The 24548-nt window shown below is 52.0% G+C and overlaps 5 protein-coding genes across 5 annotated transcripts; 1 reads left to right on the top strand and 4 right to left on the bottom strand.

The window, feature by feature from the left end:
* Positions 1–841: 841 nt before the first annotated feature.
* Positions 842–3310, bottom strand: TUB2 (beta-tubulin). The gene is made up of 7 exons (XM_062890226.1): positions 3117–3310; positions 2888–2911; positions 2795–2820; positions 2682–2723; positions 2571–2625; positions 1709–2499; positions 842–1644 (listed from the first exon to the last, which is right to left on the bottom strand). Exons 1-7 carry the CDS (start codon positions 3126–3128, stop codon positions 1254–1256), a joined length of 1341 nt encoding a protein of 446 aa, XP_062743721.1. The 5' UTR covers positions 3129–3310; the 3' UTR covers positions 842–1253.
* Positions 3311–3772: 462 nt separating this feature from the next.
* On the bottom strand, positions 3773–6539 carry GCN20 (ATP-binding cassette, regulator of translational elongation). Its single transcript, XM_062890227.1, has 2 exons — positions 5264–6539; positions 3773–5212 (listed from the first exon to the last, which is right to left on the bottom strand). Exons 1-2 carry the CDS (start codon positions 6134–6136, stop codon positions 3824–3826), a joined length of 2262 nt encoding a protein of 753 aa, XP_062743720.1. The 5' UTR covers positions 6137–6539; the 3' UTR covers positions 3773–3823.
* A 4565-nt stretch (positions 6540–11104) lies between these two features.
* QC762_407650 (uncharacterized protein) lies at positions 11105–16782 on the top strand. The gene is made up of 2 exons (XM_062890228.1): positions 11105–12278; positions 12389–16782. Exons 1-2 carry the CDS (start codon positions 12261–12263, stop codon positions 15800–15802), a joined length of 3432 nt encoding a protein of 1143 aa, XP_062743719.1. The 5' UTR covers positions 11105–12260; the 3' UTR covers positions 15803–16782.
* Positions 16783–17809: 1027 nt separating this feature from the next.
* On the bottom strand, positions 17810–20459 carry GCN4 (General control protein). Its single transcript, XM_062890229.1, has 3 exons — positions 20353–20459; positions 19385–20296; positions 17810–19327 (listed from the first exon to the last, which is right to left on the bottom strand). The coding sequence occupies exons 2-3, from the start codon at positions 19395–19397 to the stop codon at positions 18627–18629; spliced, it is 714 nt and encodes a 237-aa protein (XP_062743718.1). The 5' UTR covers positions 19398–20296; positions 20353–20459; the 3' UTR covers positions 17810–18626.
* Positions 20460–22551: 2092 nt separating this feature from the next.
* Positions 22552–24230, bottom strand: QC762_407670 (uncharacterized protein; the record flags this gene model as incomplete). The annotated part of the gene is made up of 2 exons (XM_062890230.1): positions 22552–24112; positions 24175–24230. 2 exons carry the CDS (start codon positions 24228–24230, stop codon positions 22552–22554), a joined length of 1617 nt encoding a protein of 538 aa, XP_062743717.1.
* Positions 24231–24548: the final 318 nt, after the last annotated feature.

Raw genomic sequence — 24548 nt, 5'->3', positions numbered from 1 at the left:
GGGATTAGGGGGGCGAATTGCATGGTGGACAACCAAAAACATGAGGATATGTACCGGGATGGAAAGTAATAGCATAGGTAGCCTGGGATGGGCTATGAAGGGAAAGGGGGGTGGGGGCCAAGAAAATGTCCATGTAAATATCTTCTTAGACAGGGGGTGTATATGTATGTATTGAATAGTACCACAGAAGGATGTTAATGATTATGGGTCTCTCACGCAAGATGGTATCCAGAAACCTTGCCTTGATAGATAGTTGATAGACCTTGAAAAGTACCGAGTAAATAGGCTTTGAAAGATAGCTGAGAAGTGTTTTAAAGAGAATTAGTTTGACCATCTTTTAAGCCCCCAAGCTTTTCTCCCAGCATCTATCCCCCTCTCCAAAAAAGCGCGGCGATCAACCCAAGTGAACTGCCACCCCGTATCTTGTACACCTACCTGAACCTCACCGCAAAAACCAATGATCTTCAGTGACCCCCTTCCCCCGAACACCATAATAACCGCCCTTTTCCAAGCCACACACCCTACCGGTTTCAAGCTCCTCCCTCCTCTGGCCAGAAAACTCACAGCCGCTCATACTCTCTCCTACCTCCAAGTCTGTCCCATTCCCGAAATGATACCATAAACAAGTACCACACATCCTAAGGAGGCGGTCAGAACCCATCTCGTTGGCCACCAGATGAATAAGTCTAGATCTTGACTCAAAAATATACACACACCTAGCCCTCATGCTAAGGTATGTCCACGTTAAGAGACCACACCCAGCAGATCCCCAGTAATCACAAACAACATCACACAGCAAGATCACACACAAGTAACCTAACAGGCTAAGCAAGCAAAAAAACTCCAATGGTAATTACCACCATGCGTGCGCATATATTTTCTAATGTACTATGTTTGAAAAAAAGGAGGCCATCCCAGATGGACCCAGCCTCCATGTCTAGTATTTTGACCGGATCAACCCCCCACCGACGAAACTCCGGCTCCATCGCAACAAAGAACTGAAGGCACGGGGCAAAAAGAAAGATGTCACAGAAGCAGCTTTTTCAACGGCGGGCCCAACTGATATAATCAATAATCCATTATCCACCAACAAAAAAGGGCTACACGTCAAGAACGCTTCCAAACAGGGTTAGTCATCCTTAAGCCAACAAACGATCCGTCGACAAGCCGCCTATTGGATGATGCTCAATATCAACGCCGGCATGATCCTGTGGGCCAGCCGCCGGCAGTAGAGGGGACACGTCGTTGGTGTTCTACTCCTCCTCAGCGGGGGCCTCCTCCTCGTACTCCTCCTCCTCCTCATCAACACCAGCATCCTGGTATTGCTGGTACTCCGAAACGAGATCGTTCATGTTGGACTCAGCCTCAGTGAACTCCATCTCGTCCATACCCTCACCAGTGTACCAATGCAAGAAAGCCTTGCGACGGAACATGGCAGTGAACTGCTCGCCAATGCGCTTGAAGAGCTCCTGGATAGCAGTAGAGTTACCGACGAAGGTCGACGACATCTTGAGGCCACGGGGAGGGATGGAGCAGAGAGCGGTCTGGACGTTGTTGGGAATCCACTCAACGAAGTAAGACGAGTTCTTGTTCTGCACGTTGCGCATCTGATCCTCAACCTCCTTCATAGAGACCTTGCCACGGCTAGAAACAGAGTCAGTATACTTTGAAACTTGCTGGTTAATCAATGAAGCCTGGCAAAACTTACAAGATGGCAGAGCAAGTGAGGTAACGACCGTTGCGGAAGTCGGAAGCAGCCATCATGTTCTTGGGGTCGAACATCTGCTGGGTCAACTCGGGAACGGACACGGCGCGGAAAGAGTGGGCGCCACGGCTGGTCAGGGGAGCGAAGCCGACCATGAAGAAGTGGAGACGAGGGAAAGGAACCATGTTGACAGCCAACTTGCGGAGATCAGAGTTGAGCTGGCCGGGGAAACGGAGAGAAACGGTCACACCGGACATGACGGCGGAGACGAGGTGGTTGAGATCACCATACGAGGGGTTAGGGAGCTTGAGGGTGCGCATGCAGATGTCGTAGAGAGCCTCGTTGTCAATGCAGAAGGTCTCGTCGGAGTTCTCAACAAGCTGATGGACGGAGAGGGTGGCGTTGTAGGGCTCAACAACGGTGTCGGAAACCTTGGGCGATGGCACGACGGAGAAGGTGGCCATCATACGGTCGGGGAACTCCTCGCGGATCTTGGAGATCAAAAGGGTACCCATACCGGCACCGGTACCACCACCAAGGGAGTGGGTGATCTGGAAACCCTGGAGGCAGTCGCAGCCTTCGGCCTCACGACGGACAACGTCGAGGACCTGGTCAACGAGCTCAGCACCCTCAGTGTAATGACCCTTGGCCCAGTTGTTGCCAGCACCGGACTGGCCGAAGACGAAGTTGTCGGGGCGGAAGAGCTGGCCGAAGGGACCGGCACGGACAGCGTCCATGGTGCCGGGCTCGAGATCGACGAGGACAGCGCGGGGAACATACTTGTTGCCGGAAGCCTGAAGGAACAAAGTTGTTAGCCATGATATGGTGATGTGACAGCGGTGAAGGCATCGTGTTGGGTATGTACCTCGTTGAAGTAGACATTCATGCGCTCGAGCTGGAGCTCGGAAGTGCCGTTGTACCTATGGGAGCGGTGAGTGGTTATTCGAATGATGCAAGGCCCGACGATAACACATACACGCCATTGCTGTCCAAGCCGTGCTCGCCGGAGATAATCTGCCTGTAGAAGGTGTCAGTTTTAATCACTTGTGACATTATCAACTCCCAAGTCGCAAGCGTGGTTTGACATACCAGAAGGCGGCACCAATTTGGTTACCCTGGGAGGGCAGTGTCAGTACGGTCAAGCTGTGGTGGTAGATGGATTCGAGTCGACCGGTTACTTACGCACTGACCGGTCTGAAGATGGACCTGTTGAAGAGAAGACAACAGTTAGCTATCATCGTCATGATATTGTTTACTGCACCATCGCCATGGCAGCCCTCGGTCGACCTGAGATCGTCCCAGGAAGCTCTGCTGCGGCGTGATCCCGAGGGTGGGGTTTTGGGTCAGGGACCAAAAAAGCCACAGGGACGTGTCTTTTGGGTTCTTGGGCATGGAGCTGGCGATAACTTACAATCTCACGCATTTTGGCGGTTTTACTGGGATGGTGGTTTACGACTTTGACGATAAAGAAGTGAAGAAGGTCGAAGGTGGACAACAGGCGACGTCGGGTCTGAAAAGCAGCCGGTGGAGATTTTGGTAGGGGAAAGGAGAGATTTGTTGATTTTTGGGGGCAAGGAAATGAAAGGCGACGACTGTTCACCGCTGCTGCCACTGCTGCCAAGTGGGGATCAGGCACCACCAATGGAGCGAAGAATCGGGGGAAGTCCCAGCTGCCGGGTGGTCCCTGCGTTGTCCATTGTTTACTCTCATTCGCCAGATTCGGGAGGGGGAACCACGACGCGCTAGTCGCGTTTGGCCCAAACTAACCTCACACACCAAGCCTTGAGAACACCTTTGACAACACATCACCAGACTGGTTTTGAGGGATATGTTATTATTGATATCAGATGCTGGCTATGTGGATAGGAATTCACCGTCATGCATGGATATGGCCTTTATAATCCGTATCACAAGTTGAGCAGCGGAAGATGTCCCGGCCAGGAACGACTCAGTTCTTTCGCCCGAGAGCAACATGGCAAATGATCGGACCTCATGATTATTCACCCATCTCGATATCATTCATCATTATCCGTATCAAACAAACTGCCTGATATAAGGCACACAATGCTTCAAAAAAAAACTTCTGATGTTCATATCATTTATGCTATATAATCAAACTTAAAGGAGCTGCTTCGCAACACCAGCTGCATCGGCCTGTGCAGTAATCCTCTTCTTGTAAGCCTGGACATCACCAGGGAACTTCTCCACCGTGCCATTATCACAAACCCACAACGACGTGCACACTGTCTGCAACATCGTAACGTCGTGAGAAACCATCAGCACACCGCCCTGGAACTGCTGTAGAGCCTCGGACAAGGCATCCATGGCCTCAATATCCAAGTGATTGGAAGGTTCATCCAGAACCAAGATGTGAGGGTTGGTAAGCGCCAAACAAGCAAAAGCAACACGAGACTTTTGACCACCAGAAAGAAGTTCCATCTTTTGCAGACCAGTTGTGCCAGTGATGCCAAAGGCACCCAGCTGGCGACGGTACTCTTCATCCGTCCTGCCAGGGTAGGTCTTGGCCATGAAGGTGACGGCACTGGCATTGAGATCAAGAGCATCAACGTGATGCTGGGCAAAGAAGCCAATACGAAGACGAGGGTTCTGAGTGATGGTGCCGGATGTGGGCTGTAGCTTTCCGATGAGAAGCTTGAGAATTGTTGTCTTACCAGCACCGTTGGGTCCAACAATACCAATTCTGGAGTCGAGCTGAACATCCAAATCAACATTTCTGAGAAGAATCTTGTCTGGTGTGTAGCCAAAGGTGACCTCAGACATTTGGACGATTGGTGGGGTCATCTTTTCGACATCTGGGAACTTGAAGTGCACGCTGTACTCAGCCTCAGGAGGCTCGAGAACAGGCATCTTCTCCAACTTCTTGATACGGGATTGAGCTTCCGATGACTTGGCGGCATTGTAACGGAACTTGTCGATGAAGGCTTGGAGATGGGCACGCTGTGCCATCTGGTTCTCGTACTCTCTCTTGGCCACCTTTCTCCGCTCCTCCTTGGTGGCATAGAAGGACTCAAAGTTGGCACCACGGTAGTAGTCAAGACGCATGGAGTGTTGATGAATGATGTCGGTTGCCACCTCGTTGAGGAAGGCTCTGTCGTGAGATACGACAAGAACGGTGCTGGGGTAGCCTTGAAGGTAGTTGGAAAGGAAGGTGATAGACGGAACGTCCAACATGTTGGACGGTTCGTCGAGAAGCAAAAGATCAGGCTCGCAGAAAAGAGCTCTAGCAAGTGCCAGACGCATACGCCAACCACCAGAGAATGTCTTGGTGGCAAACTGCTGTCTTTCAGGTGAGAAACCAAGACCAGCCAGAATACTGGCAGCCCTGGATTCAGCTTTATCGGACTCCATTTCGGCAAGCTTGCCCTGGATATCACCAAGCCGGCTGTCAAGGGCTTCACGGTCCTTGTCTAGTCTCGCGGCATCCGTTGCAGTGTCTGCCATACCAGAACGCTGGGCTTCGATGTCTGCCAGTTTCGTTGTGATTTCCTGTTTGTCTTGTTAGCAACTGCCCTAATAGGTTGGGAAAATTAAACATACGGCCTGTTCCTTCAACAACACCTTGCGCCAAACATCGGCATCCAACACGGCCTGCAAGGCTGGGGTATCATCACCCATAATCTCTTGCTCGACGTGCAGAATAGAGATATGAGTCGGGATAGGAACCTCTCTTCGAGACAGAGCTCTCAGAAGAGTAGATTTACCCACACCGTTGTTACCAACGAGACCGTAGCGGTGACCATAGGCAAGAGTCAAAGTGGTATCGGTCAAGATTCTGCTGCCACCAATCGAGACATCGATGTTGTCGATCTTGATATCCTTGGACTTGCCGCTCTGGGCACCACCCAGCTGCAGCGGGTTGACAGCCATGTAGAAATCCTCATACGACTGAGTGTTATCTGGTTGGTTAAGGAGGCGCGAAGCCTCATACTCGACCGTCTTGTAGGTCTTCTTGCTCTGCTTGGCGGCAATCTTCCTCTCGGCCTTCTCGAGCTTCTTCTTATCGACCTTGGACTCGACCTTCCTGACATTGGCCGACTCCAGATCAACACCACCAGTGGCAACGGCAAGAGTCGAGGACATGTTCCTTTGCGAGCTCACTTGAATGGTCTGGTCCAGACGCCGGACGGCAGGGCCTCTCCTATCGAGCTTGTCGGTGGCGGCAGCATACTTGTCCACCCACTTCTGAACGAGACCTTGGATCTTCTCTCGCTGAGCAGGGCTGGGGTTGCCAGAGGCAGAGACGAGCAGGTCGGTGATAGCAATGGCAGCCTCGTCGAGCGGAGACGGGCCGGTGGCCTCCTCGTCCCCGGACCCGGACCAAGCTGTGGAGGCATGGGTCAGGTAGCCGGCCGAGTACTCGGAAATCACGGGGTCGATGTTCGGCACGACCGATCTGATTTCGGCGTCCATGGCGGGCGGTAATTCTGGGGTGATGCAAATGTGATTGTGGCGTTGCTTATCAGATAGGGTAAAATCACCACTTGGCGAGCTTCTGATTGATATCCTTCAGTGTCGCTTGAATCGTATGCCACTTGTGCAATCGGGTGCTGTTGCATGCTGAGAATTCTCTGGAGCGGAGATTGTCGTTGTGCTGCAGCCGCCGGTCAGCTGGCGGTCTTGGCCGCTGATTGGTCCATGTTCGACAACGAAGAGCTGTCAGCTCGAGTTCAATCTTCCAAACTTCCAGAATGAGAGGCATCTCCGACATGATCTCACTTTCTCAGTCTTCCGTGTGTTCTCTGCAAGCGAGGTTCTCTCGGTGTTCACCTCATCACAACCACCATCATCCCCCTAAGCGCCGCCTTTGTTAACGTCGCAGACAGGGAATCTTCATCACAGCTCCAACCCCAGCTCCAACTCTAGCACAGTACATCTTAGTCCCTTGTCGGCACTGTCTAACCTGCCCTGTGCCCAGCAAGGCGAGCCTTGGCTTTTCCAGAAGTGGAATGACGCGATCGGAAACGCGGCTCAGGCCGCTTCTCTTCTTTTGCGCGACTGAGCGTGTTGCACCAATCGCTGCGTGTCGTTCCAACCCAAGACCACTCTCTCTATCTACAACGACGGCCCCCCTCCATCAATTGATTCTGCCTCTCTCGCATCTCGCATTTTGACTGGCAGGATCTGAATTAGGATTTCTCCCCATGTTTTCATGTTGGTTTTGTTGGCCCGTGAACCCCCCAGAGCCTCCTTTTCGACAAAGCACCACAGCTCGGCTACTTATTCTTCCAAGCTCCTTGATGACTGCAGCAAAGACCCTCTCTCAAACAAGGAAACATCATACGAATACTACTACAGTCCTCGGTGAATACCCGGCACAGGCGGACAACCGAGCCCATATATCAGAGAACAATTAATGTTTCTTGTTCCAACCCGTAAGGCCGGGAAGCAAGCTGTGGTGGCCTGGTTTCACAACCGTTTTTCCTTCCTTTTAGCCATGATCTTTACGAGGGAGGTTTTTTTGACAACAGGAATAGGTATCTCCACTCCACCACAACGTTGAACTTCCTCTCCTCCAACAAAGCATTGCTCAAGTAGCATCAGATGTTTCGTCTCCCCTCGTCCTGCCTTGCCTGCTGGCATGCCCTGGCTTGTCAATTGTTGGATGTTGGCAAGCTCCGGGGAGGGGTTTTCTCCACAGGGCAATCTCTTGGAAGTGTCTGGGGTTGTGACTACAACAACGTCATCGGGGTTTTGGGGGTTGTATCCGTAACCTTACCTATACTCACGGATTGATGCCGACAATGTGCGGAAAACAGATGAACTCGATGCCCGCTCCCGCTCCGAGATAGCGGCGGAAGTAAAACAAATCGTACGTAAGGACAATGGACGGGGCTGATGATCCGAGAAGGACGGTAAGCACTGGCTGGCGGTGGAGCCCGACCAGGCATCACATCAAGTAAAAGATCCCACAAACATCGAAAAACGGTCAAAACACACTAAAATCAACTGTAATTTCGTGCGGGGCTATCCAACAACGAATAATTTAATCACCTTCTACCGCAATAGTGAATACTACCTATAACTATCTCTAACCACTACTGTTTCCACCCTGCCCGGCCTGTGTAGTAGGTAAAGGCTTTAAGGCTCGTATTACTAGGCTAGCTGTAAGTGCAAGACTAGTAGCTGTTGAATTGGCTGTTGAAATGGCTGTTGAATTGGGTGGTAGTTTTGAATTAGATAGTGTGGTGATGCCGTTTAAGTTGTAACCCTGCCTACGTATGCGTTTTAATATTTCTCGAAGCTGCGATGTATATTGAAGTATTTCTTGTATTGAATCTCCAGGCTTTTCCCCTTCATTTTGCACTTATTTTGGCTTATTTTGACCGACTTTTGGCCTTGCAAATGTGTGTGGTTGTGCATGTGAGCTGCCACTGGTGATTTTGATGTTTTTCGACGGAAATGCCAAAGTAGGTTAGGCCCGTGACCAACAGGAGGCTACGCCGTGATGCCTAGCCGGGCTCCTGGCGGCGGGTGCCCCGGCGGTAAGCCGTAGTGCTGATTAAACCCCACCTTTCACTGGACAAGGGGGATTTTACGAGAGAGAGAGAGAGAGAGAGAGCCGTTGCTTGTTTCAGATTTTGTCCACAACGGCCGCGTTTTTGCTTTTTCCCTTTCTTGTTAATCTTCAAGGGAGTCTGAGCGTTAACTGTAATAAGAAATTCTAGAATATGCTCGGCGGTGGTTTGGCATTGACAAATGTTGGATCAACCTGCTGTCTGAGGCAGGTGAACACTGAGATCGGTTGTCGAGGTGATGGGGTTGTGTTTTGTATCATGTATGTGTGTGTGTGTGCTACGCCTTACAGAAGGAGGGGAGTTCCTAACAATAGCCCGGGGGAAATAAAGCCTCAATGGTACTCTGAGCTGATGATGGGTGAGGGACCCTGACCCTTGCAGTTGGGTGCTTGCATTTACCTGCCTACCTCACCTGCCGAAAGCCTACACAAGATACCCCCTACATACATATTCGTCGGGCTGAAAAAAGCTGCCGCGTAGATGCAGTTCCAAGAGGCGAGGATGAGCCTTGCCCCAGTCGATTTGATGGAAGGCAACCACCACAGGCGCCGGAAGTCAGGAGATTTCTCCGGGGTGGGTGGATTGGGTACTTCCAATGGGCTTCGAGACAGAACGAGGGTTGCACCAAAGGAGATATCCGATGGAAATGGGGGGATGGGATGTATCTCTGGGGCACAGAGGAAAACCAAAACAAAGGTGGTCAAGTTAAATAACTGATGTATGTACGGAGCGAAACGGGGCAATAATAACTACATATTGAACCCCCCGAGACAAGGGAACAAATGCGTGGGAAGGAAATGATCTTGCCTGCCGCCCACACCTCTCTCCCGGGCCGAGACGGGGAGGTCAGGGAGGCGGGATCGTCGCTCACTTTGCTCGCATGGCTGGGATGTCATGTCAGCCATGAGGGTAAGATAAGAGTGAGACTGGTACTTGCTGCGTAGCACGACCACATATCACGACCGAAGGCAAGCACTGTGCACTGTCTGATGCAAGACATATCTCACTCGAGGGAACTTTTCTTGTCTGCCTTCTTTTTTTTTCTTATTCGATCGACAAAAAAGCACTGACAAGGTCTGAGGTTAAAAAAGTCCCTTAAGGCCCCAGCCCACGTTGATCTACGTCGGTGGCGGGGAAAGGGCAGCATAGGGCTCAGATCTCTTTTGTCTCAACGGGTGATCATCTGTCTGTCTCATACAGAGGAAAAAAAATTCGAGATGGCATCGACTTATTGTTGTGCGTGATACCAATACACAACCTCCAAACAGAAGGGTATCACGGAAGAAGAAGCGTACCGCCGTAACCTGCTAGCGTGGTGTTGTGCACTTCGATGCTGTGATGCCTTGTGTATTGGTCAAACCTGTGTAATAGTTTGGTGTTGTGTAAGGGCAACTTGACGGGTTCATCAACTGGCATCCACTGATTTTTCAGACACTAGACGAAGGTTGAAAAGTTCTGGGCGGACAAGAACGGAAAACGGATGGGATGACGCCCTTGTGTCATCTGTCGTTTTCAGACTTGAGATAGTACTGCATGGTTGGGACACTACTGTCCTGCACGGTATTTGGGATGGCGTCTAGTGGTGTGTGTCAATTAATCAAGTTGGTTATGCATTGGAAGATAGTCTCTTTCGGGTGTAGGTTTTTGCGGGGTATCACGAACACTTCCAGAACCTCCTTTGCCAATCCATTCTTGTTCCATGTGGATGGTCCTACGTGTCAGGAGCCCGCCAGTCTGGGAACTGGGAACTTGATAAACCTAGCAGAGAGCAAAAAACGGAGTAGTGTGGAGTGTGGGAAGGAGGGGAAAGAAAGCAGATCATCCGCATGCCTGTTTTCTCATGCAAGCAATGCAGGTTTGTCTGGCTGTCGTTGGCTGGTAGTCTGATCCTTCTTGTCAAGTGGGCTGGCTCATAGATGCAGCTATTCGCTGCAGGTCGCCTGGGCGGAAGCATCATGAAATCAGTATTTGAATACAAGTAGATAATTGTTGCAGAGGTATTAAATAAAAAAGAAAGGTGACGAGAGAGTGTTTGGTACGGCTCAATACTGGCGCACAGATAGTTGAAACCCTGCAGACGGGCGAATGGCTCTCCCGTGCATGTGTTTGGCTGGCCGAGGTCTGGTATTATATATTGGCTGGGTTTGATATACAGCAGGTCAGCACCAGCGGCAAGAAGGCGGCAGTCTCGGCTTCTGGCTCGTGTTAAGTTTCGAAGCAAAGTACCCGGGTTTTCTGCTCTGTGGTGGCGGGTAGATTGGCCAACCGGCTGTTCGATGTCGGGGTCGGGTGGGCAGTTGTCGTTAAGGACAAGAGATATGTCCAAACGTCATACAAAGTAAAAGTGGGAAAAGGAGCGCTAAACGGACGAGCCTCAGGCGAACCAAGCAGCAGCTGGGCTGGATTTGCATCGGATCTTGGATCGCCTTGCCTCGGGGCCAGTGCTGTTTTGGGAGCCGTTGCTCCTCAAGTAAGCTTAGCAACGTCGTTGCGTGTGGGGGGCGTTTTATTTGTACATGATAATATGGATTTGATGCGCGTGCCTGTGCCTGACAGTGCCTGTATGTACCTGTAAAATGAGTCTGCAACTGCATGATGTTCAGGCGGTCCCGTCCCAGGTGGTCCCAGCTCTCGAGTCCCAGCATCCTCCCTGCGGCCGGTTGTGAGGCCGGACGGCGTTTCTCTGTCTCCGGTGCTGTGTCTCTGCTTCAGAGGAGGTGTTCTCGTTCGTCCGTGGTGGTTGGATGGCGTACATATAAACCTGGGAGTCTCGGCCAGTTCCGCAGGTGGTCGGATGGCCAGAAGAGGGGAAGACAGACAGACGAGAGCCATGAACCAGGTTTCCCCAGTTTCAGACGTGAGGGGATCTCTTATCCATAAGCTCCCTTGACTGGCGGTATTTGTTGTTGCATGAGGTTGGCTGGCAGTCGGCCAGTGGCTGACTGAACTGCGCAATGGCGTGCGTCTGGGGGGAGTTGGAGGATGCGCGTACCCCAAGCAACCAGAGGCCAGTAAAAAGAGAGTGTGCACATCGCTAGGCCTCTCTGAGTCGCTCGCGCCGTACGGTACCCGAGAATGCTTGAGGTAGCGTGTTGCAGCAAGGACCTGGAGCAAGCCCCCCCAGGAAGCGACAGAAACGCCCGCACTGTCCGAGGGCCCCACAGTCGCAGCCCGCCCCAGTCCCAGTTCCTGGGCATCGCAGCAACGACCTACCGTCTATTTTCTCCCCTTCCAAGGTTCTCTGCTGGCTCGGCGTTCGTTGCTGCCGTCCCCAGTACCGTCGTCGGTTGCTTGTTTTGACACGACCTTTAATCTCTCCTTACTCTCTCTCTCTACCTCTACCCTATTCTTTCCTTTTCGTCTTTTGTTTTCCCTTTTCCCTGAAGGAGGAGGAATTGCGCCTGCAGCTGCGCGTGTTTGGGACGAGAGAGAAGCTAAAGGCGGTGTTGTTTTGGCAAACGGCCCTCCACTCACAGTCCTCCCTTGCCCTCACTCGGGTTGCGATAGTCTCCTCTCGACGACCACAGCAACGGCCACAATCACGACCCGGCCACGGCCCATTGCGACCCCATCCTGACGAATTCAAAGGCTGAAAGCCCTTGTCACGCTGTGCTGTGGATCTCCTCATTGTCAGCTGCAGCCCGCCCGCGTTGACTCCACGACAAACGGAGTTGTCCTCGCTCTCCCCGTGCCGGGCTCCGCAACAAGTGAAAGCGACTTCGCGTTAGTTAGGAGGAGCAGCTTTCTGCGCGCCGGCTGCCTTCCTACAGGCTCGGTATTGTTTCCCCAGGTGAACAACGGCGAAGCTGTTGACGGCAAGGACGCGACAGTGCCATACCGGGCCCGCATTCCACATTCCGCATTGCTTCAGCTCAATCTCTCCGACCCCGACAATCTACTCCCGCCCTCTAATGCCCTGACGATGCGAACCACGACCCGAACTAAAGCCGACACCCTCCCCGTCCTTTTCTTCTCTCGCCACGCTTCGCCGTCGAGATAACAGTCCGTCCGCAGCCAGGATGCAGGCTGTGCCGAGTGTAAGTAATCTGGACGACGAGGAGCTCTGGCGGAAGGAAACACAAGCACATGGATGGGACTACAAACAGCTCGTGAGATGGACTTGGCAACTGACAAAATTGTGTTATAGCTTGTGGGAACCGGCACTGCCATCGCGGCCGCCGCTGCTGGTCTGGTATTTGGTCAGCCGTCAGAGTCGGAAGTGCCGCCATGGTCCAGCCCGAACCCCGGAGTATTTTCTGCCGACTACGATGCCTTCGGCTCTCAAGCCTCGAGTGCGAGGCCTAACACGAGTGCCGCAGCTCTGCAGCAACGATGCTCTTCACCAGTCCAGGAGTTTGCCTACGGCTCGTTTCGCCAGCTTGTCGACCCAACTCCAAGTCCTCTGATGTCCCCTACCACGGAAGCGGCTCAACCTCAGCGACCCGGCAGCGCCGTACCGGTCACATCACCGAGAACTACCAGCGGGAGACAGTCCTTTCTTCGCCAAGATACCAAAGAATCAGTGCCGCGGCAGGATGTAGAAAGTGCTCGCGACTCCGTGTCTTCTAGGGAATCGTGGATTCGGCGCTTCTCATTGCGCCCGATATCACAACACGGGAGCCCAAGGTCAAGCATGGGACCCGACTCGTCATCCTTGACATTCTCACATGGCTCAGGTGTCCCGATGCTTGGGCAACAATCACTTGCCAGCTCGGCCCCCAACAAGTTGGTAAAGAGGAATGCCCCTGGTTTCGGTGAGCCACACGGATCTCACCAACGGCGGGGCTCCAAGTCGCAGGTGTTGACCCTCCGGAGACCGGCTACTAGCCACCAACGGACAGCAACCATGCAGCAACAATCACAACTGCAAGGTAACTCGGTTGACCCTCCGCCTTCCGCTGGAGCTGGGGCCGGGCCCAAGTTTTCATATGAGCCTTCGAGTGTCCCAGAGACAGAAACACCAACGTCTTCATCATTTGGCGGCTCTAAGCGTTCCTCCAGCAGATGGACGTCGTTTTTTCATGCTCGGCGGGCGGCGGGCCTTGGTCGTGACGCTTCAGGACTTACGAGTGGACAGAGCGCTAAGCTCGCTTCCCTGTTCCCCAAAAGACGAGTGTCTCTAACCCCAGGCCATGTTTCTCGAGCATATCTCACCAAGGCAGATTGCATAACAGACATTCCTGTGTTTGTGGATGAAGCTGAGCAGCAGGAAGAAGATTTCGGGCACATTGAGGACCTAGAGGTTCTGCAGAGTCCAGTCAACCCCACCGACTTGCCCGAAACATCTTCCGAGAAGCGACCGAAGAGGTCAATGTCGATGCATTTTAGTTCAGCCCAAAACTGGATCGCGAGAACCTCGAGCGTTCGGCGTCCTAGAAGGAGTACCGTTGACGCCAAGGGCGGAAATGATAGTCGATATGCGACCGCCGACCTGGCCGGCATGCTTCGCGACCCAATGCAGTCTCCGGGCAGCCCAACCACACAAGAAATTGTTGTGCCACCCAACTACCAGCCGCAAGCACCACAGCTTGAGCCTGCACCAACCCTCTCGGATGCTCCACGGAACCGCAAGAGAAATTCACCCTCTCCTCTTCCGCCATTAAACCGTCTATCCAGCTTCAACATCGACGTTTCACGACTTGGGCTGTCAAGCTCTTCCTCTTCCACACCGCCTCCAAGATCATTCCATACCCCGATAAACTACATGAACGGCTCCCAGAACCCTCCTGCTCCCACACATAGCCGAGGTCCTTCGGGGGAACGATCAATCACGCTGGCAGGCTCCGACTTTGAGGTCCACGATGCAGATGACGAAGACACAGATGTCCGGAGTGATGCCTACGATTCCTTCCGCACCATCGCCTCTTCCAGTCGGGTTCGGTCTGTTGAGACACCGCTAGACTCGATGTTTGATGAATCGCCACCGAGCACTGCCAGCAACGGCAAAACCAAGAGGTTATCGATTCAAGAGATGCTGGGACGTGGATGGGATGGCGAAACCAAGATTACTGAAGAGGAAGACAGTGCAGCCACGCCTGTTCGGAGCACTCACCTGGATGGCACAACAAAGCCCATCAAGTTGGACGGGTTTGGTTATGGTGGTCAGGGAGGTCTGATGCTGGTACACCGAGAGTTTGCGGCCAGGTTATCTTTTGATGATGACGACGACGATGACTGGGCACGAGACGACGATAACACTTTGAGCAATCATCTTTCGCCACCGAGCTCGACGAATTCGAGACGTGTCAGTCCGACACTTCGGCATGCGCTCAAAAATTTGGGTGGGAATGGGAGCCCCGATCTGTCTCGTGATAGTATGAGCGACCGGCCGAGGAGCAGCATATTTGACTGGTCAGAACCATCGATCCATGACAAGCTCGATTCCGATACAACCCGACCCAAAACGGTTCATGGGAAGCAGGAGATGGATTTGAGGATTGGTCGTTCGACAAGTCGGAAAGCCCCGAAAGCCGGGCATGTACGGAGCCAGAGCGTTCCTGTTGTTCCAGAACCTACTGATGAATCCAAACCGCCTCCAAAGTTTGGAACATGGGGGCTGAGTACAAAAAATGCCAGCGAGGACTGGGATGATGATTTCGATTTTGACGAAACCCCGCTTGATACGACCGGAGGAAAGGACTCTAGCACGAGTTTTATGGTCGTTCCCCCGTCGATTCAAGCCAGTCAGCCGAGTGTAAAAGCCCATTCGGGTCAAATACGGGAACTTTCCTTGCTCGTCAATGACTTGAAACGACTATGCCGCCATGGCAAAGACCTCAACATTATTCACGGGGCCATACAACCAAAATGGGTCGAGGCGGAAAATATTATTGCCCTGGCATCGCCCGATGAGGACGAAGCTGATGAGTTTGGTTCAGTCAAGTTGTCACTGGACTTTGATCGAGATGATCTTGATGAGATTGATGAACGTTTTATCGACGAGGGTTTTGATGGCTCCATGCTTGATAACATTAACGATCCTTTCGAGATTCCCGAGCCGCAGATGATGACCCGGACGACAGTGGTACGAGAACGAGCGACTGTCCGAAGACGGTCGGTGTTTTCACCTGACGACGATATTTTCGGCGGTCAGTGGCCACTGCCCGACGAGCCGCTTAAGCCTCCACGACCACGAACACCAGACGGTTCGGTAAGCCCCAATGGGAGCTCTGCCGTTCTGGCCACCGTGATCCAGGCAATGCAGCAACAGCGGTCTACTTCCGATCCCATCGCCGCCACCGCCACCAAGACCCAAGACACCAAGCTGTTCTTTGACACAAACAGTCTCCAAGAGCTGGTGAAGAGGGCTGGTCACCTGCGAGACTCGCTGTCGGATGCAGTACGCAAAGCTGAACTGCTTACCCAAAGCCCGGCCGCCACTCCTCGTCGTGAGCGACTTTCGCATCTCAATCTGGATGGCAGCCCAGCCTTTACGCGAGTGTTTTCGGATCCTGCTGCGTCTAGTCCACCCAGGAGGCTTCCAAAGAGCCACAGCAGCAACTCTATCTTGGGCAGGGGGTCTGCTGACTCGCCTCGGATGCAGATGATGATCGTAAGCTAGATGCATGGGAAGTTTAGCATGGTCGGGACCCGCAAACACAAACACCCACCCACTCACTCACCCACACACACACACACACACACACACAAACACACACACACACAACATTGTTCACTACGATACCAAAACACGATACCACAATTCTAAACCCGCGGAACTCTTTTTTCATCCCCATCAACATCAACATACCCACGAACCTTTTGTGTATATGTACGAGTATTATTGGAGACGCCATCCATTCATCCGTCGATCCATCCGTCTTGGTTGCTTAAGGGGAGATGATGGAGATGGTTTACATATTGAGTTGGGGGAAGAGGGGGGAACAGAGAGAAGGGGTAGGCACATTAGGGGGGGGTGCAACAAGAAGAGAAAGAAGAGCACAAGAGAGAGCGAGTGGCTTCCCTTTATTTTTTTCTTCTATTATACAAAACGGTTTTATTTTATTTTACTATTTTACTACTAAGTTTTTTTTCTTCTACCATTCTCTTCGTTAAAGGGGGTTCTTCTTTCTGGGGGTTGGGTGTTTCTCTCTCGTTGTGGTTCGGTGGCTTTTGGTCTTCGGGGGCATTTGATTCTGCCCATTTTTTTGGGCATTCAAGACAGAGCAATGATTGGGTGTGTAGGAGGGGAGGTATACAAAAGGGGGGGTTTTACGTTTTCGTGGTAGAGGGGAAGGAAAGAAAGAAAGTAGTTTCATGTAGTAGAGCATACTGTGAATCGGGAGCTTTATTGTTATGTGGCTATGTCCTTTTCTTGTGTTGGTTTTTTTTTTTCTTATGCGTGGTTGTTGGTTTGTTGTGCTTTTTGTGTATGAGTGATGGTGCACGGGGATGATGGGTTATGATTGGTGTGCTGGTTGGATGGAATGAGAAAAGTAAAGAAAAGATGATGAGGGGATGGATGGGGTGGTGAAGAAGGGGGAAGAGGGGGGTGATATTATTACTTTTTTCTTGAACTGGGATACGATACTGATAAAAACTATTTGTGATTAATGCTGGGCGGTTGATGATGGGGATGGGAGGGGGGAGGAGAGAAGGGGAAGGGGTTGTATGGTAGTTTGAAAATAGGGGGTTAAGATAGGAAAGGGGGGCCAGTTGGAGAATACAAAATGACATGAGGCTATGCGCTACTTTTGGGGACTGATGATATACGTGACTTTTCAATGTGACTGGTGATATACATACAGGAACTGACGGATGGACTGGCAACTACTGGCTGGGTATGGTTTGTTGCTCGTTGCTGTTGATATGTTGACGTTGGCTGACTGGATGTTGATGACTCAGTTGTGAGTCTGCCGCATGGATGCTGGCCGGCTATGTCTTTTGAAAAACTATGATGATTGTGGGCGAGTAGTAAGTCGAATCGAGTCAACTTGAAGGAGACGGCTTGGACAAAACAAGTGAACAGCGGCAACTGGAAGATGGACGACCAGGCACCCTCACCACAAAATAATTAGCACTCAAAAGTAGGTTAAATCTATATTATACTATAAACCATACCTCGAAAGATAGGCGTTAGTCCTTTAAAGATAGTTAATACGCTGTGAAAGATAGTTAATAGTCTTCACAGTTAACAAGCCTTTAAAGATAGTAAAAAAAAGAAAACCTATTACTTTAGGTATGGTTTACAGTATAATAAGGGATTAGCTTACTTGCTGTGCTAATCATTTCGTGGGGAGGGTGCCAGGTAACAAACAGCACCTTGGGAGGGGGAAATGGAGATGGAATAGCCAGAAATCGCGAATGGGGAGGCGGTTGGAGCAGGTAGCGAATAAGGGGGCTGTTTGAGAAGAGTGCACTCGGAAGATGACCATGTAGGAAAGAACAGCCACAGAAGCAACCAGAGTGTAGCAGATCAGAGCAAGGTATACATAAGTAGGCAACATACACATTGCCTTACCACCACCTCTCATAATGCTCACTCAACCCACCATTGCATTTCGGAGCAACTCAGCATACATCAAAGCAATCTACCTGCCATGAAGCCTACTTTTATCGTATCATCTTTGTTTACTTTAACTACTTGTGAGACTAACCTTCCCCAACCGTCTAGAATTTCCTCATACCTTCTACGCTACCAACATCTCAATAAACACACAAAGTCTACTCCTCAATTTTGTTCATGGTCCTTCTGCTATGAGCTATTTCAACTCACCGAACCAGTCCACATGGAGCTTACCAACCTGGGTCATTTTCTGAACAAACGAGATAGCCTAGGCAACCATCTGTTTCCAAATCGGAGACATCACACCACACCACAGTTGCCTTGCGCAAAATCCATCGGAGAAGCTACCTGGACTGGTGGAAGAATGAGGCTCATCAGACATCTGCTTTACAGTGGAAATAGTTGGAAGCAAATGCATCAGCAACATATTCTGGAAAGCTGGTCCCGTGTCACGGAGCAGTCAGGAGACAAAAGGTGTGAGTATCACTTACGAGAGCAGTCACCACAGTACCACATACCACCTCAGTCACAAAAACTTCTGTCAAAAATAGTCACGCCAGAGAAATCAGGAGCACAAGTTCATAGGGTTTAATTGAGTCTACAACACAATGAACCGGAAAGGTCAAGGGGAATGGTCAAAAAACAACTAGTTATTTCCTTCCAAGGAGACCAGATACTGAACGACAAATAACATTGCCTGGTCCGCTGACAAAGCTGACGACCGGCTTCCAAGTAAAATACCGTAGAAAAGACAGAAAAAGAAAAATGAGAATCCCATGAAATCCCCTCCCCAATGTCCATTACAATGGGGGATAATGTGCCGTACGACGAAGCCGATTGCCTATTATTTTTTTTGGTTGGTTTACTCCTGAGCACCAATTTACTCCTTTGCACCTAGTTGCAAAGCCAATTGCTTCCAATGATCACGCTCAGCAGAGAGCTTCTCAATCTTCTCCTCAAGCTCATCCAAGCGAGCCGCCTTGCGCTCCCGAGACTTGCGAGCCGCAAGGGTGTTGCGAGCACGCTTCATCGCGACAGTATCCGTGGGATCGTCGACAATGATGGGAGGAAGGGGCTTGTCGCGGCGGCGAGAGTTGACACCGGCGATGGACGAGTGGCGGGTTGGTGGAGAAGTGCTTGACTTGCGACGATGTCCCGATGCCGGCGACTTGACTTCGAGCTCCTCGGCGGTAATTACTGGGGACTGTTCAGGCTTAGGCCCAACAAGCGCCTCCTTGGGGGCTTCTGGTTCCGTGTTGGTTGTTGGGAAAAGGGGGAACCAGTTGTCCGGGTTGGAGTCAAAATCACCTCCTCCTCCAAAGTGAGGAGAGGTCTCATAGCTGTCGCAGAAATCGGGGGAACCGTTATACAGCGATGGCGAAGTCAAAGCGGTGAAAGCAGTGGAGTTGGGTGCTGACATGAAGGGCTCGTTCATCATGAGCTCTTGAGGAGAGACGGTGGCCAGGTTTTGCCCCGTGCTCGAGACGCTGGAGCTCAGATCGAAGACAGTCGGGAGAGCTGGCGACGAGTACGTGGTAGACGCACCGCCCTCAAAGGCGGTGAAGTCGTCCAAATCCAGGTCTGATCTCATGTGTGAGCCTCTGTGGCGAGCAAGGTGGTGTTGCGGAGTGAAATTACCTTGAATGTTCATCTTGCCTGGTGGCACGCCGCCGGGACCTTGTGGAAACAGGGGAACGGGTGGGCGGTGCTGGCGTTGCTTGGGAATGTTAAGAGCAACAGACGAAGATGGAGCGGACGAGGCGTAGAACTGTTGCGGCGATGGGCGCAAGTTCTGTGTAGTAAACCGATTGGTGAATGCCGATGAAGTCGTGGAGTGGCCGGTTGCCTGGATGATGTTCGCAACTCGCTGATTCTGCAGTGATGGCGATGGGATCTGCTGCGGGAAGAGCGGCTGATTACGATATTGCTGTGGTTGATTTACACCTCCGTGGGCGGAAGGTTGCGATGTAGTACGGCTACTATGTGGACGATGATTGATCGGCGAATCGAACAAGACGAAGTCCTGTTGGGGCAAGCTGAGATTCTGTGGGGGCTGTTGATGCGCGGAATGTGCCGGCAGGCTCGAGGTACTGGAGGGAGTCCATGATGACTGATGTGAATCCGTGGTGAAGACTGAAAAGTCTGGGCCGGGAATGGCGGTGGTGGGATGTGAACCGGAGCGCGAGCTGGAAAGCTGGGTGCTGTAGTTCAGTTCAACCTGTGAAGGTAGAGCTGAAGGGGGGGGTTGAGAGGGGAGATTGTTAAAATTCTTAAAAGAAGAAATGTTGACGAGGCTCAAAGAGCAGTTCCGACGAGGGGAGGGGGTGATTTAACGCATCTTGGTAGATGCCTTGGGTTGTTCTGAAAATTGGTTGTTGTGAGTGGTTTGGTGAGAGAAAGAGAAAGCAGGACGGAAAAGTGGGCGCAGAGGACGTTTTAATCAGGCAGCGAACTGCCTGGGCAAGCAGAGCGGATGCCCCACCCCGACGCCTGCCCCAGGCCGCAGAGGCTTCCAAGGCGGCAGCGCCGTGGGATCTGCCATCTGATTGGCTGTGCCGACAGTCAGCCGAAAAGGGCAAGTGTGAGTCACAAACTTGAGGACCGACCGGCTCCAAAAAAAACCGCAGCCTTGACAACGTTGCAGACTGCGGGGTTCCAAACCGCGTAGCGTCGCTGCTAGTTTTGAAGCCCTGCTTTGGCTTCAACACATTCGCGAAAGCTGATCTCCCATTGGGTTTGTGTCGGATTCGTTAGCTGACACAAATTTCATAAGAGCCAGTCTTCTTCGCACCTTCTTCAGCTTCTCCCAACACATAGACTCCAATCAAGCCCCAAGATGGTCCATTTGAATATTCTGTACCGTGGTACACTCTGGTGTAGCACTGCCCCACCGTGGATCTCATCACAAGGCTCCCATCCAATAACACGGGGCCAGTGAGATTTGGGCCCACTCTGCCTTTCCGGTTGAACTGCAGCAAAAGAGCGACGCTCGGACGGGCTTACGCCGGCGGCACGGTTCAGGGTGTCTGCCAGGCCTCCCAAGGGCGCGGTAGGCTTGACATGTCAAAAAGTTGACATGGAACCCGAAAGCAACAAGAAAATTCGTAGAGCACACCGACAACTAGACACATATGAGCTGTGAGAAAAGAGCCGCATGGAACTGCAATGAATTATTGCAAATCGTCCATGTGGACATGTGGGTAATTTCCATGGGGGCGCACAAGGCAGGGCTGCGTAACCGTCAAGGGACCGACTGCCCGGACGCGCAACGCCTTGCGAAGTGCTTGCATGTGTAACATCGTCCAATTGTTGAAGAGCCGCTAGGACCGCGCAGCTACGGTGGTAGTCCTATCGACTTGCGGTCCTTTCTCCCGGCTGAAGAAGAAAAGGAAACGTTTCCAGACAGATGTCCTCGAGGGCTGTGAAGATTGGGCAACAACAGCGAGACGGTCGGTCGCACAGCATCGAGGATGGAAAAACAGCAGCCCTACACCACATTCGAGGCACAAGACACGACTCCGCCTCAAAGCCCACCCACATCTGGATATATTGACGATAGCATACACAAGACCTCTGCAGTTCCCTTTCTCTTACAACAAGCTCACCTCTTCTTTTTGTGCCGTCGAATCAAAACCCCCAATTGCTTTGCTGACCACTTGCAACCGTTGTGTTGAACAGCAATTAAGTTTTGGTGAGTCACTCGCTTCGGCTAATTCCACCTAGCCCTGCCCTTGCAGGGTTTCGTATTCAAAATCCACCTTACCCACCTCCATCAACCAACCCCATCTTCAAAACTTTTTTGTTCAGAATCCAGATCCAGAAAAATGGAGATGCGGGACGATGGCGCCATCGGCTGAAACTTGAGAAACTTTGCAGAGATCCCACTGTGATATCCTCAATTGTGGAGGATGGGACTGTGATTTGAGTGGAATACTCCATAAATCCCGGTGGCATTGAGGAGGCCACAGGAAGGGAAAAAAAAAAAAAAAAAAAAAAAACCTCCTTTGGGGAAATATCCGGTTTCTCTAACCGCAACAAGCGGATGTGGGATGGAATGGATGGATTCAAAACTGCACGTCAGCACTTATCAGCCATCATCAAAAAGTGATCGACAACATGGAACCTTGCAGTGAAAAAAATGACGCTTCTGGGTTTCCAGGCATGTTCCCTAACAGCTGGAAAATCCCAAGGGAAACCTGCGGAGTTTCTTGGCCAGCGCCGAAGTGAAGATGAGGTTCTTAGCCGGCCGAGACCCGGCCGAGATCCGGTCCTACCTCCGATGTCTCCGGTTTTTGGGGGTACGGCACGGCATGCCGCGGCACGTTTTCTGCTTCCTTTGTATTCCGAGGCTGGGCTACTTTGTAAATGGTGACGAGACAATGCCGGGGAGATTCAGGGGAAGAAATGTGCTCTTGCAGGCTAGTAGGTACATCTGCCATGTGAAGAAACGGGAGCCTAGTCAGTCTTTGAAGTAGATGAGGTTCATGAAAGCTCGAGCCAATTTATAGAAAGCTTGTCGCGGGGTCCCAAGCTCTCGGGATTCAAAGGGCCAGGCCCGGGCTGTGCTATGGGGTTCGGATGGAACCAAACGTTAACTCCAGCGTCGACGAAAGATTGTTTCACGTTTTTTGAAGGCTAGTGCTCGTGTTCGCGATCCACGTTTGACGACATCTCATGAGAGTCCTAGTATTTTGACCCTACCCAACCTTTTTCTATGATGATGGTCACTATCCTAGATCCAAACCAATGCTACGCCCAAGGCATCATGATATTCATACAACCCAACACCCACCACACAACTTCCCTCACTCCCCCCTCACAGTCCCCCTCCTCTGCACCTCCTGCGCAGGCGCCATCTGTTCCGCATCATCTTCGGCCCCCTCCTCCCTCATAATCTCCCCCTTCCTCCTCACCGCCTTCCACCCTCTCTCCCCCTTCTCAGCCATCTTCTGCGCCTCCTCCAACCACCTCTTCCACTGCTTCGTCTTCGGCATCGCCCCGCTCCTCTTCACCCACGCCACCTGCCCCTTCGTCTCCCTGATCGCATACCACATCGTCCTCGTAAAACTAGGAATCTCATCATCCTCCAACCGATCCTTCTCCCACTTATCCTTCCCCTCCGGAAAAGCATGCGCCCCCTTTGAATCCTCCTTGGTCACATCCCGAACGGTATACCTCCTATCCACATCCCAAAACCTCTTCTCCTCCACCAACCCCATCATCCAATACAGCCCGTTCAAACAGATATAACCCCCCCCAATCAGCACCTGACTGTTCCACCCGCAGTTCCCCAGCAACACCACGCTCACCATCAGCAGCACCATCCCCAACCCCATGTACAGCCTGTACAGATCGCTCTCCACCACGTACTTGCACTCCTCCGTCCCGGAATACAGCTCCCGCGCCACCTCCTCGGTGCATTTGATCAGCAGAAACGCCCCCTCCCTTGTCCTGATCACGACATCCCCCTCGGGCACCTTGCCCGAAGTGGTCCTGTTCATGAGAACGGGCTTCCACAGCGAGGCGTAGCAAACCACCGACGAGGCCAGCGACATCAATACTATGGCCAGAATGGCCGTGCCGTCTTCCCAGAGGGCGGAGAGGATGATGATTGCCAGTGTGAGGGCAAATGAAAAAATCGAAAGTAGGTGCACGGGGGAGCATAACGTTGCCGGGACGGAGGGTCTGATGGTTGATGTTCGGTGATGGGGGAGGTGGTGGGGGTGGTTATTATCAGAGGTTGTGAGCGTGGTGCTGGAGGAGCCGCCTCGTTCGAGGTCGTCGTCTGCCGCTGCTGTGGCGAACCGAACAGTGGGTTTACGGGTGGGTGGTTTTTCGGTTGGGTTGGCGTTGGCTGGGCCGAAGAAGCTTGGTCGGGAGAGGGTGAGGACTGTGGTGGTATCAACGGTAGGCTTGATATGCGGTGCTGTTGGTTTTTGCTGCCCTCTCCAGCCTCTTCTCCACCAGTTGCTGCCCTTGGCGGAGGTGGTAAGTCTCCCCTTTTCCTCTCTTGTTTTGTCCGCTTTGATGGCTTCCAAAGCTTCCTTCGTGTGCTTGATCTCGAGGACTTTAAAGGAGAAGGGCTTCATCTCGTCGAGGGGTTGTAGGATGTTTGCGAAGAAACCTACCGTGTCGAGTACCACCCCGCTGTGTACGCCTGTCATTTTGGCGTTGGCTTCTGGAAGTCGTTGAGGCCGGACTGGTTTGAGGAGGGCTTGAGGGGCGGGAATGATACGTGGGAGGAGGCAGAGACGGGATGCTGTGAGGGTTTGGGCGTGTTCAGCGACGCTGGACTCGCCGATGATGGCGAGGAGGGTGATGACGTCGAAGCGCCAACCTGGAAGATCCTGACGGCCGTATGGGAACCTTGTTGAAAGTTAGTTACTCTGTTAAGGTAAGTTCTGAAGGGATTCGAGGGAAATACATACCAAGCAAGCGCTCCCGTGGGAGCATCCTCATCCAGAGGCAGCGGAAGGCTGGACATGGCGATGATGCTGTCCAGAATAACGTATAATACAGGCGCTCAACGTCTCCTAGATACGACTCTGAAGAGTAAGAGTAAAAGAGAACCTTGACGAGACCGACACTGTATTGTTTACAACTATTCAGAGAGAAGAAAAAAGTTCGTCGCGCGGCCACGTCGTCGACGCTCGAAACGCCCAGTCAGGAATGATTGAAGGCTCAGCTCTAGTTCAGCTTGGCGCAAACAATCTAGGTGCACCGTATGGTAGCTGTGCGTTACACCTGTCTCGCCAATCGGTGGGGTGAAAGCAGGCAATAGAAGCGACGATTGGAAAATGCG

Source organism: Podospora pseudocomata, chromosome 4, assembly GCF_035222375.1.
Source record: "Podospora pseudocomata strain CBS 415.72m chromosome 4, whole genome shotgun sequence".
Classification (NCBI taxonomy): Eukaryota; Fungi; Ascomycota; class Sordariomycetes; order Sordariales; family Podosporaceae; genus Podospora; species Podospora pseudocomata.
Note: the sequence above shows the minus strand (reverse complement) of the source record. Positions and strands in the feature narration are given on the sequence as shown.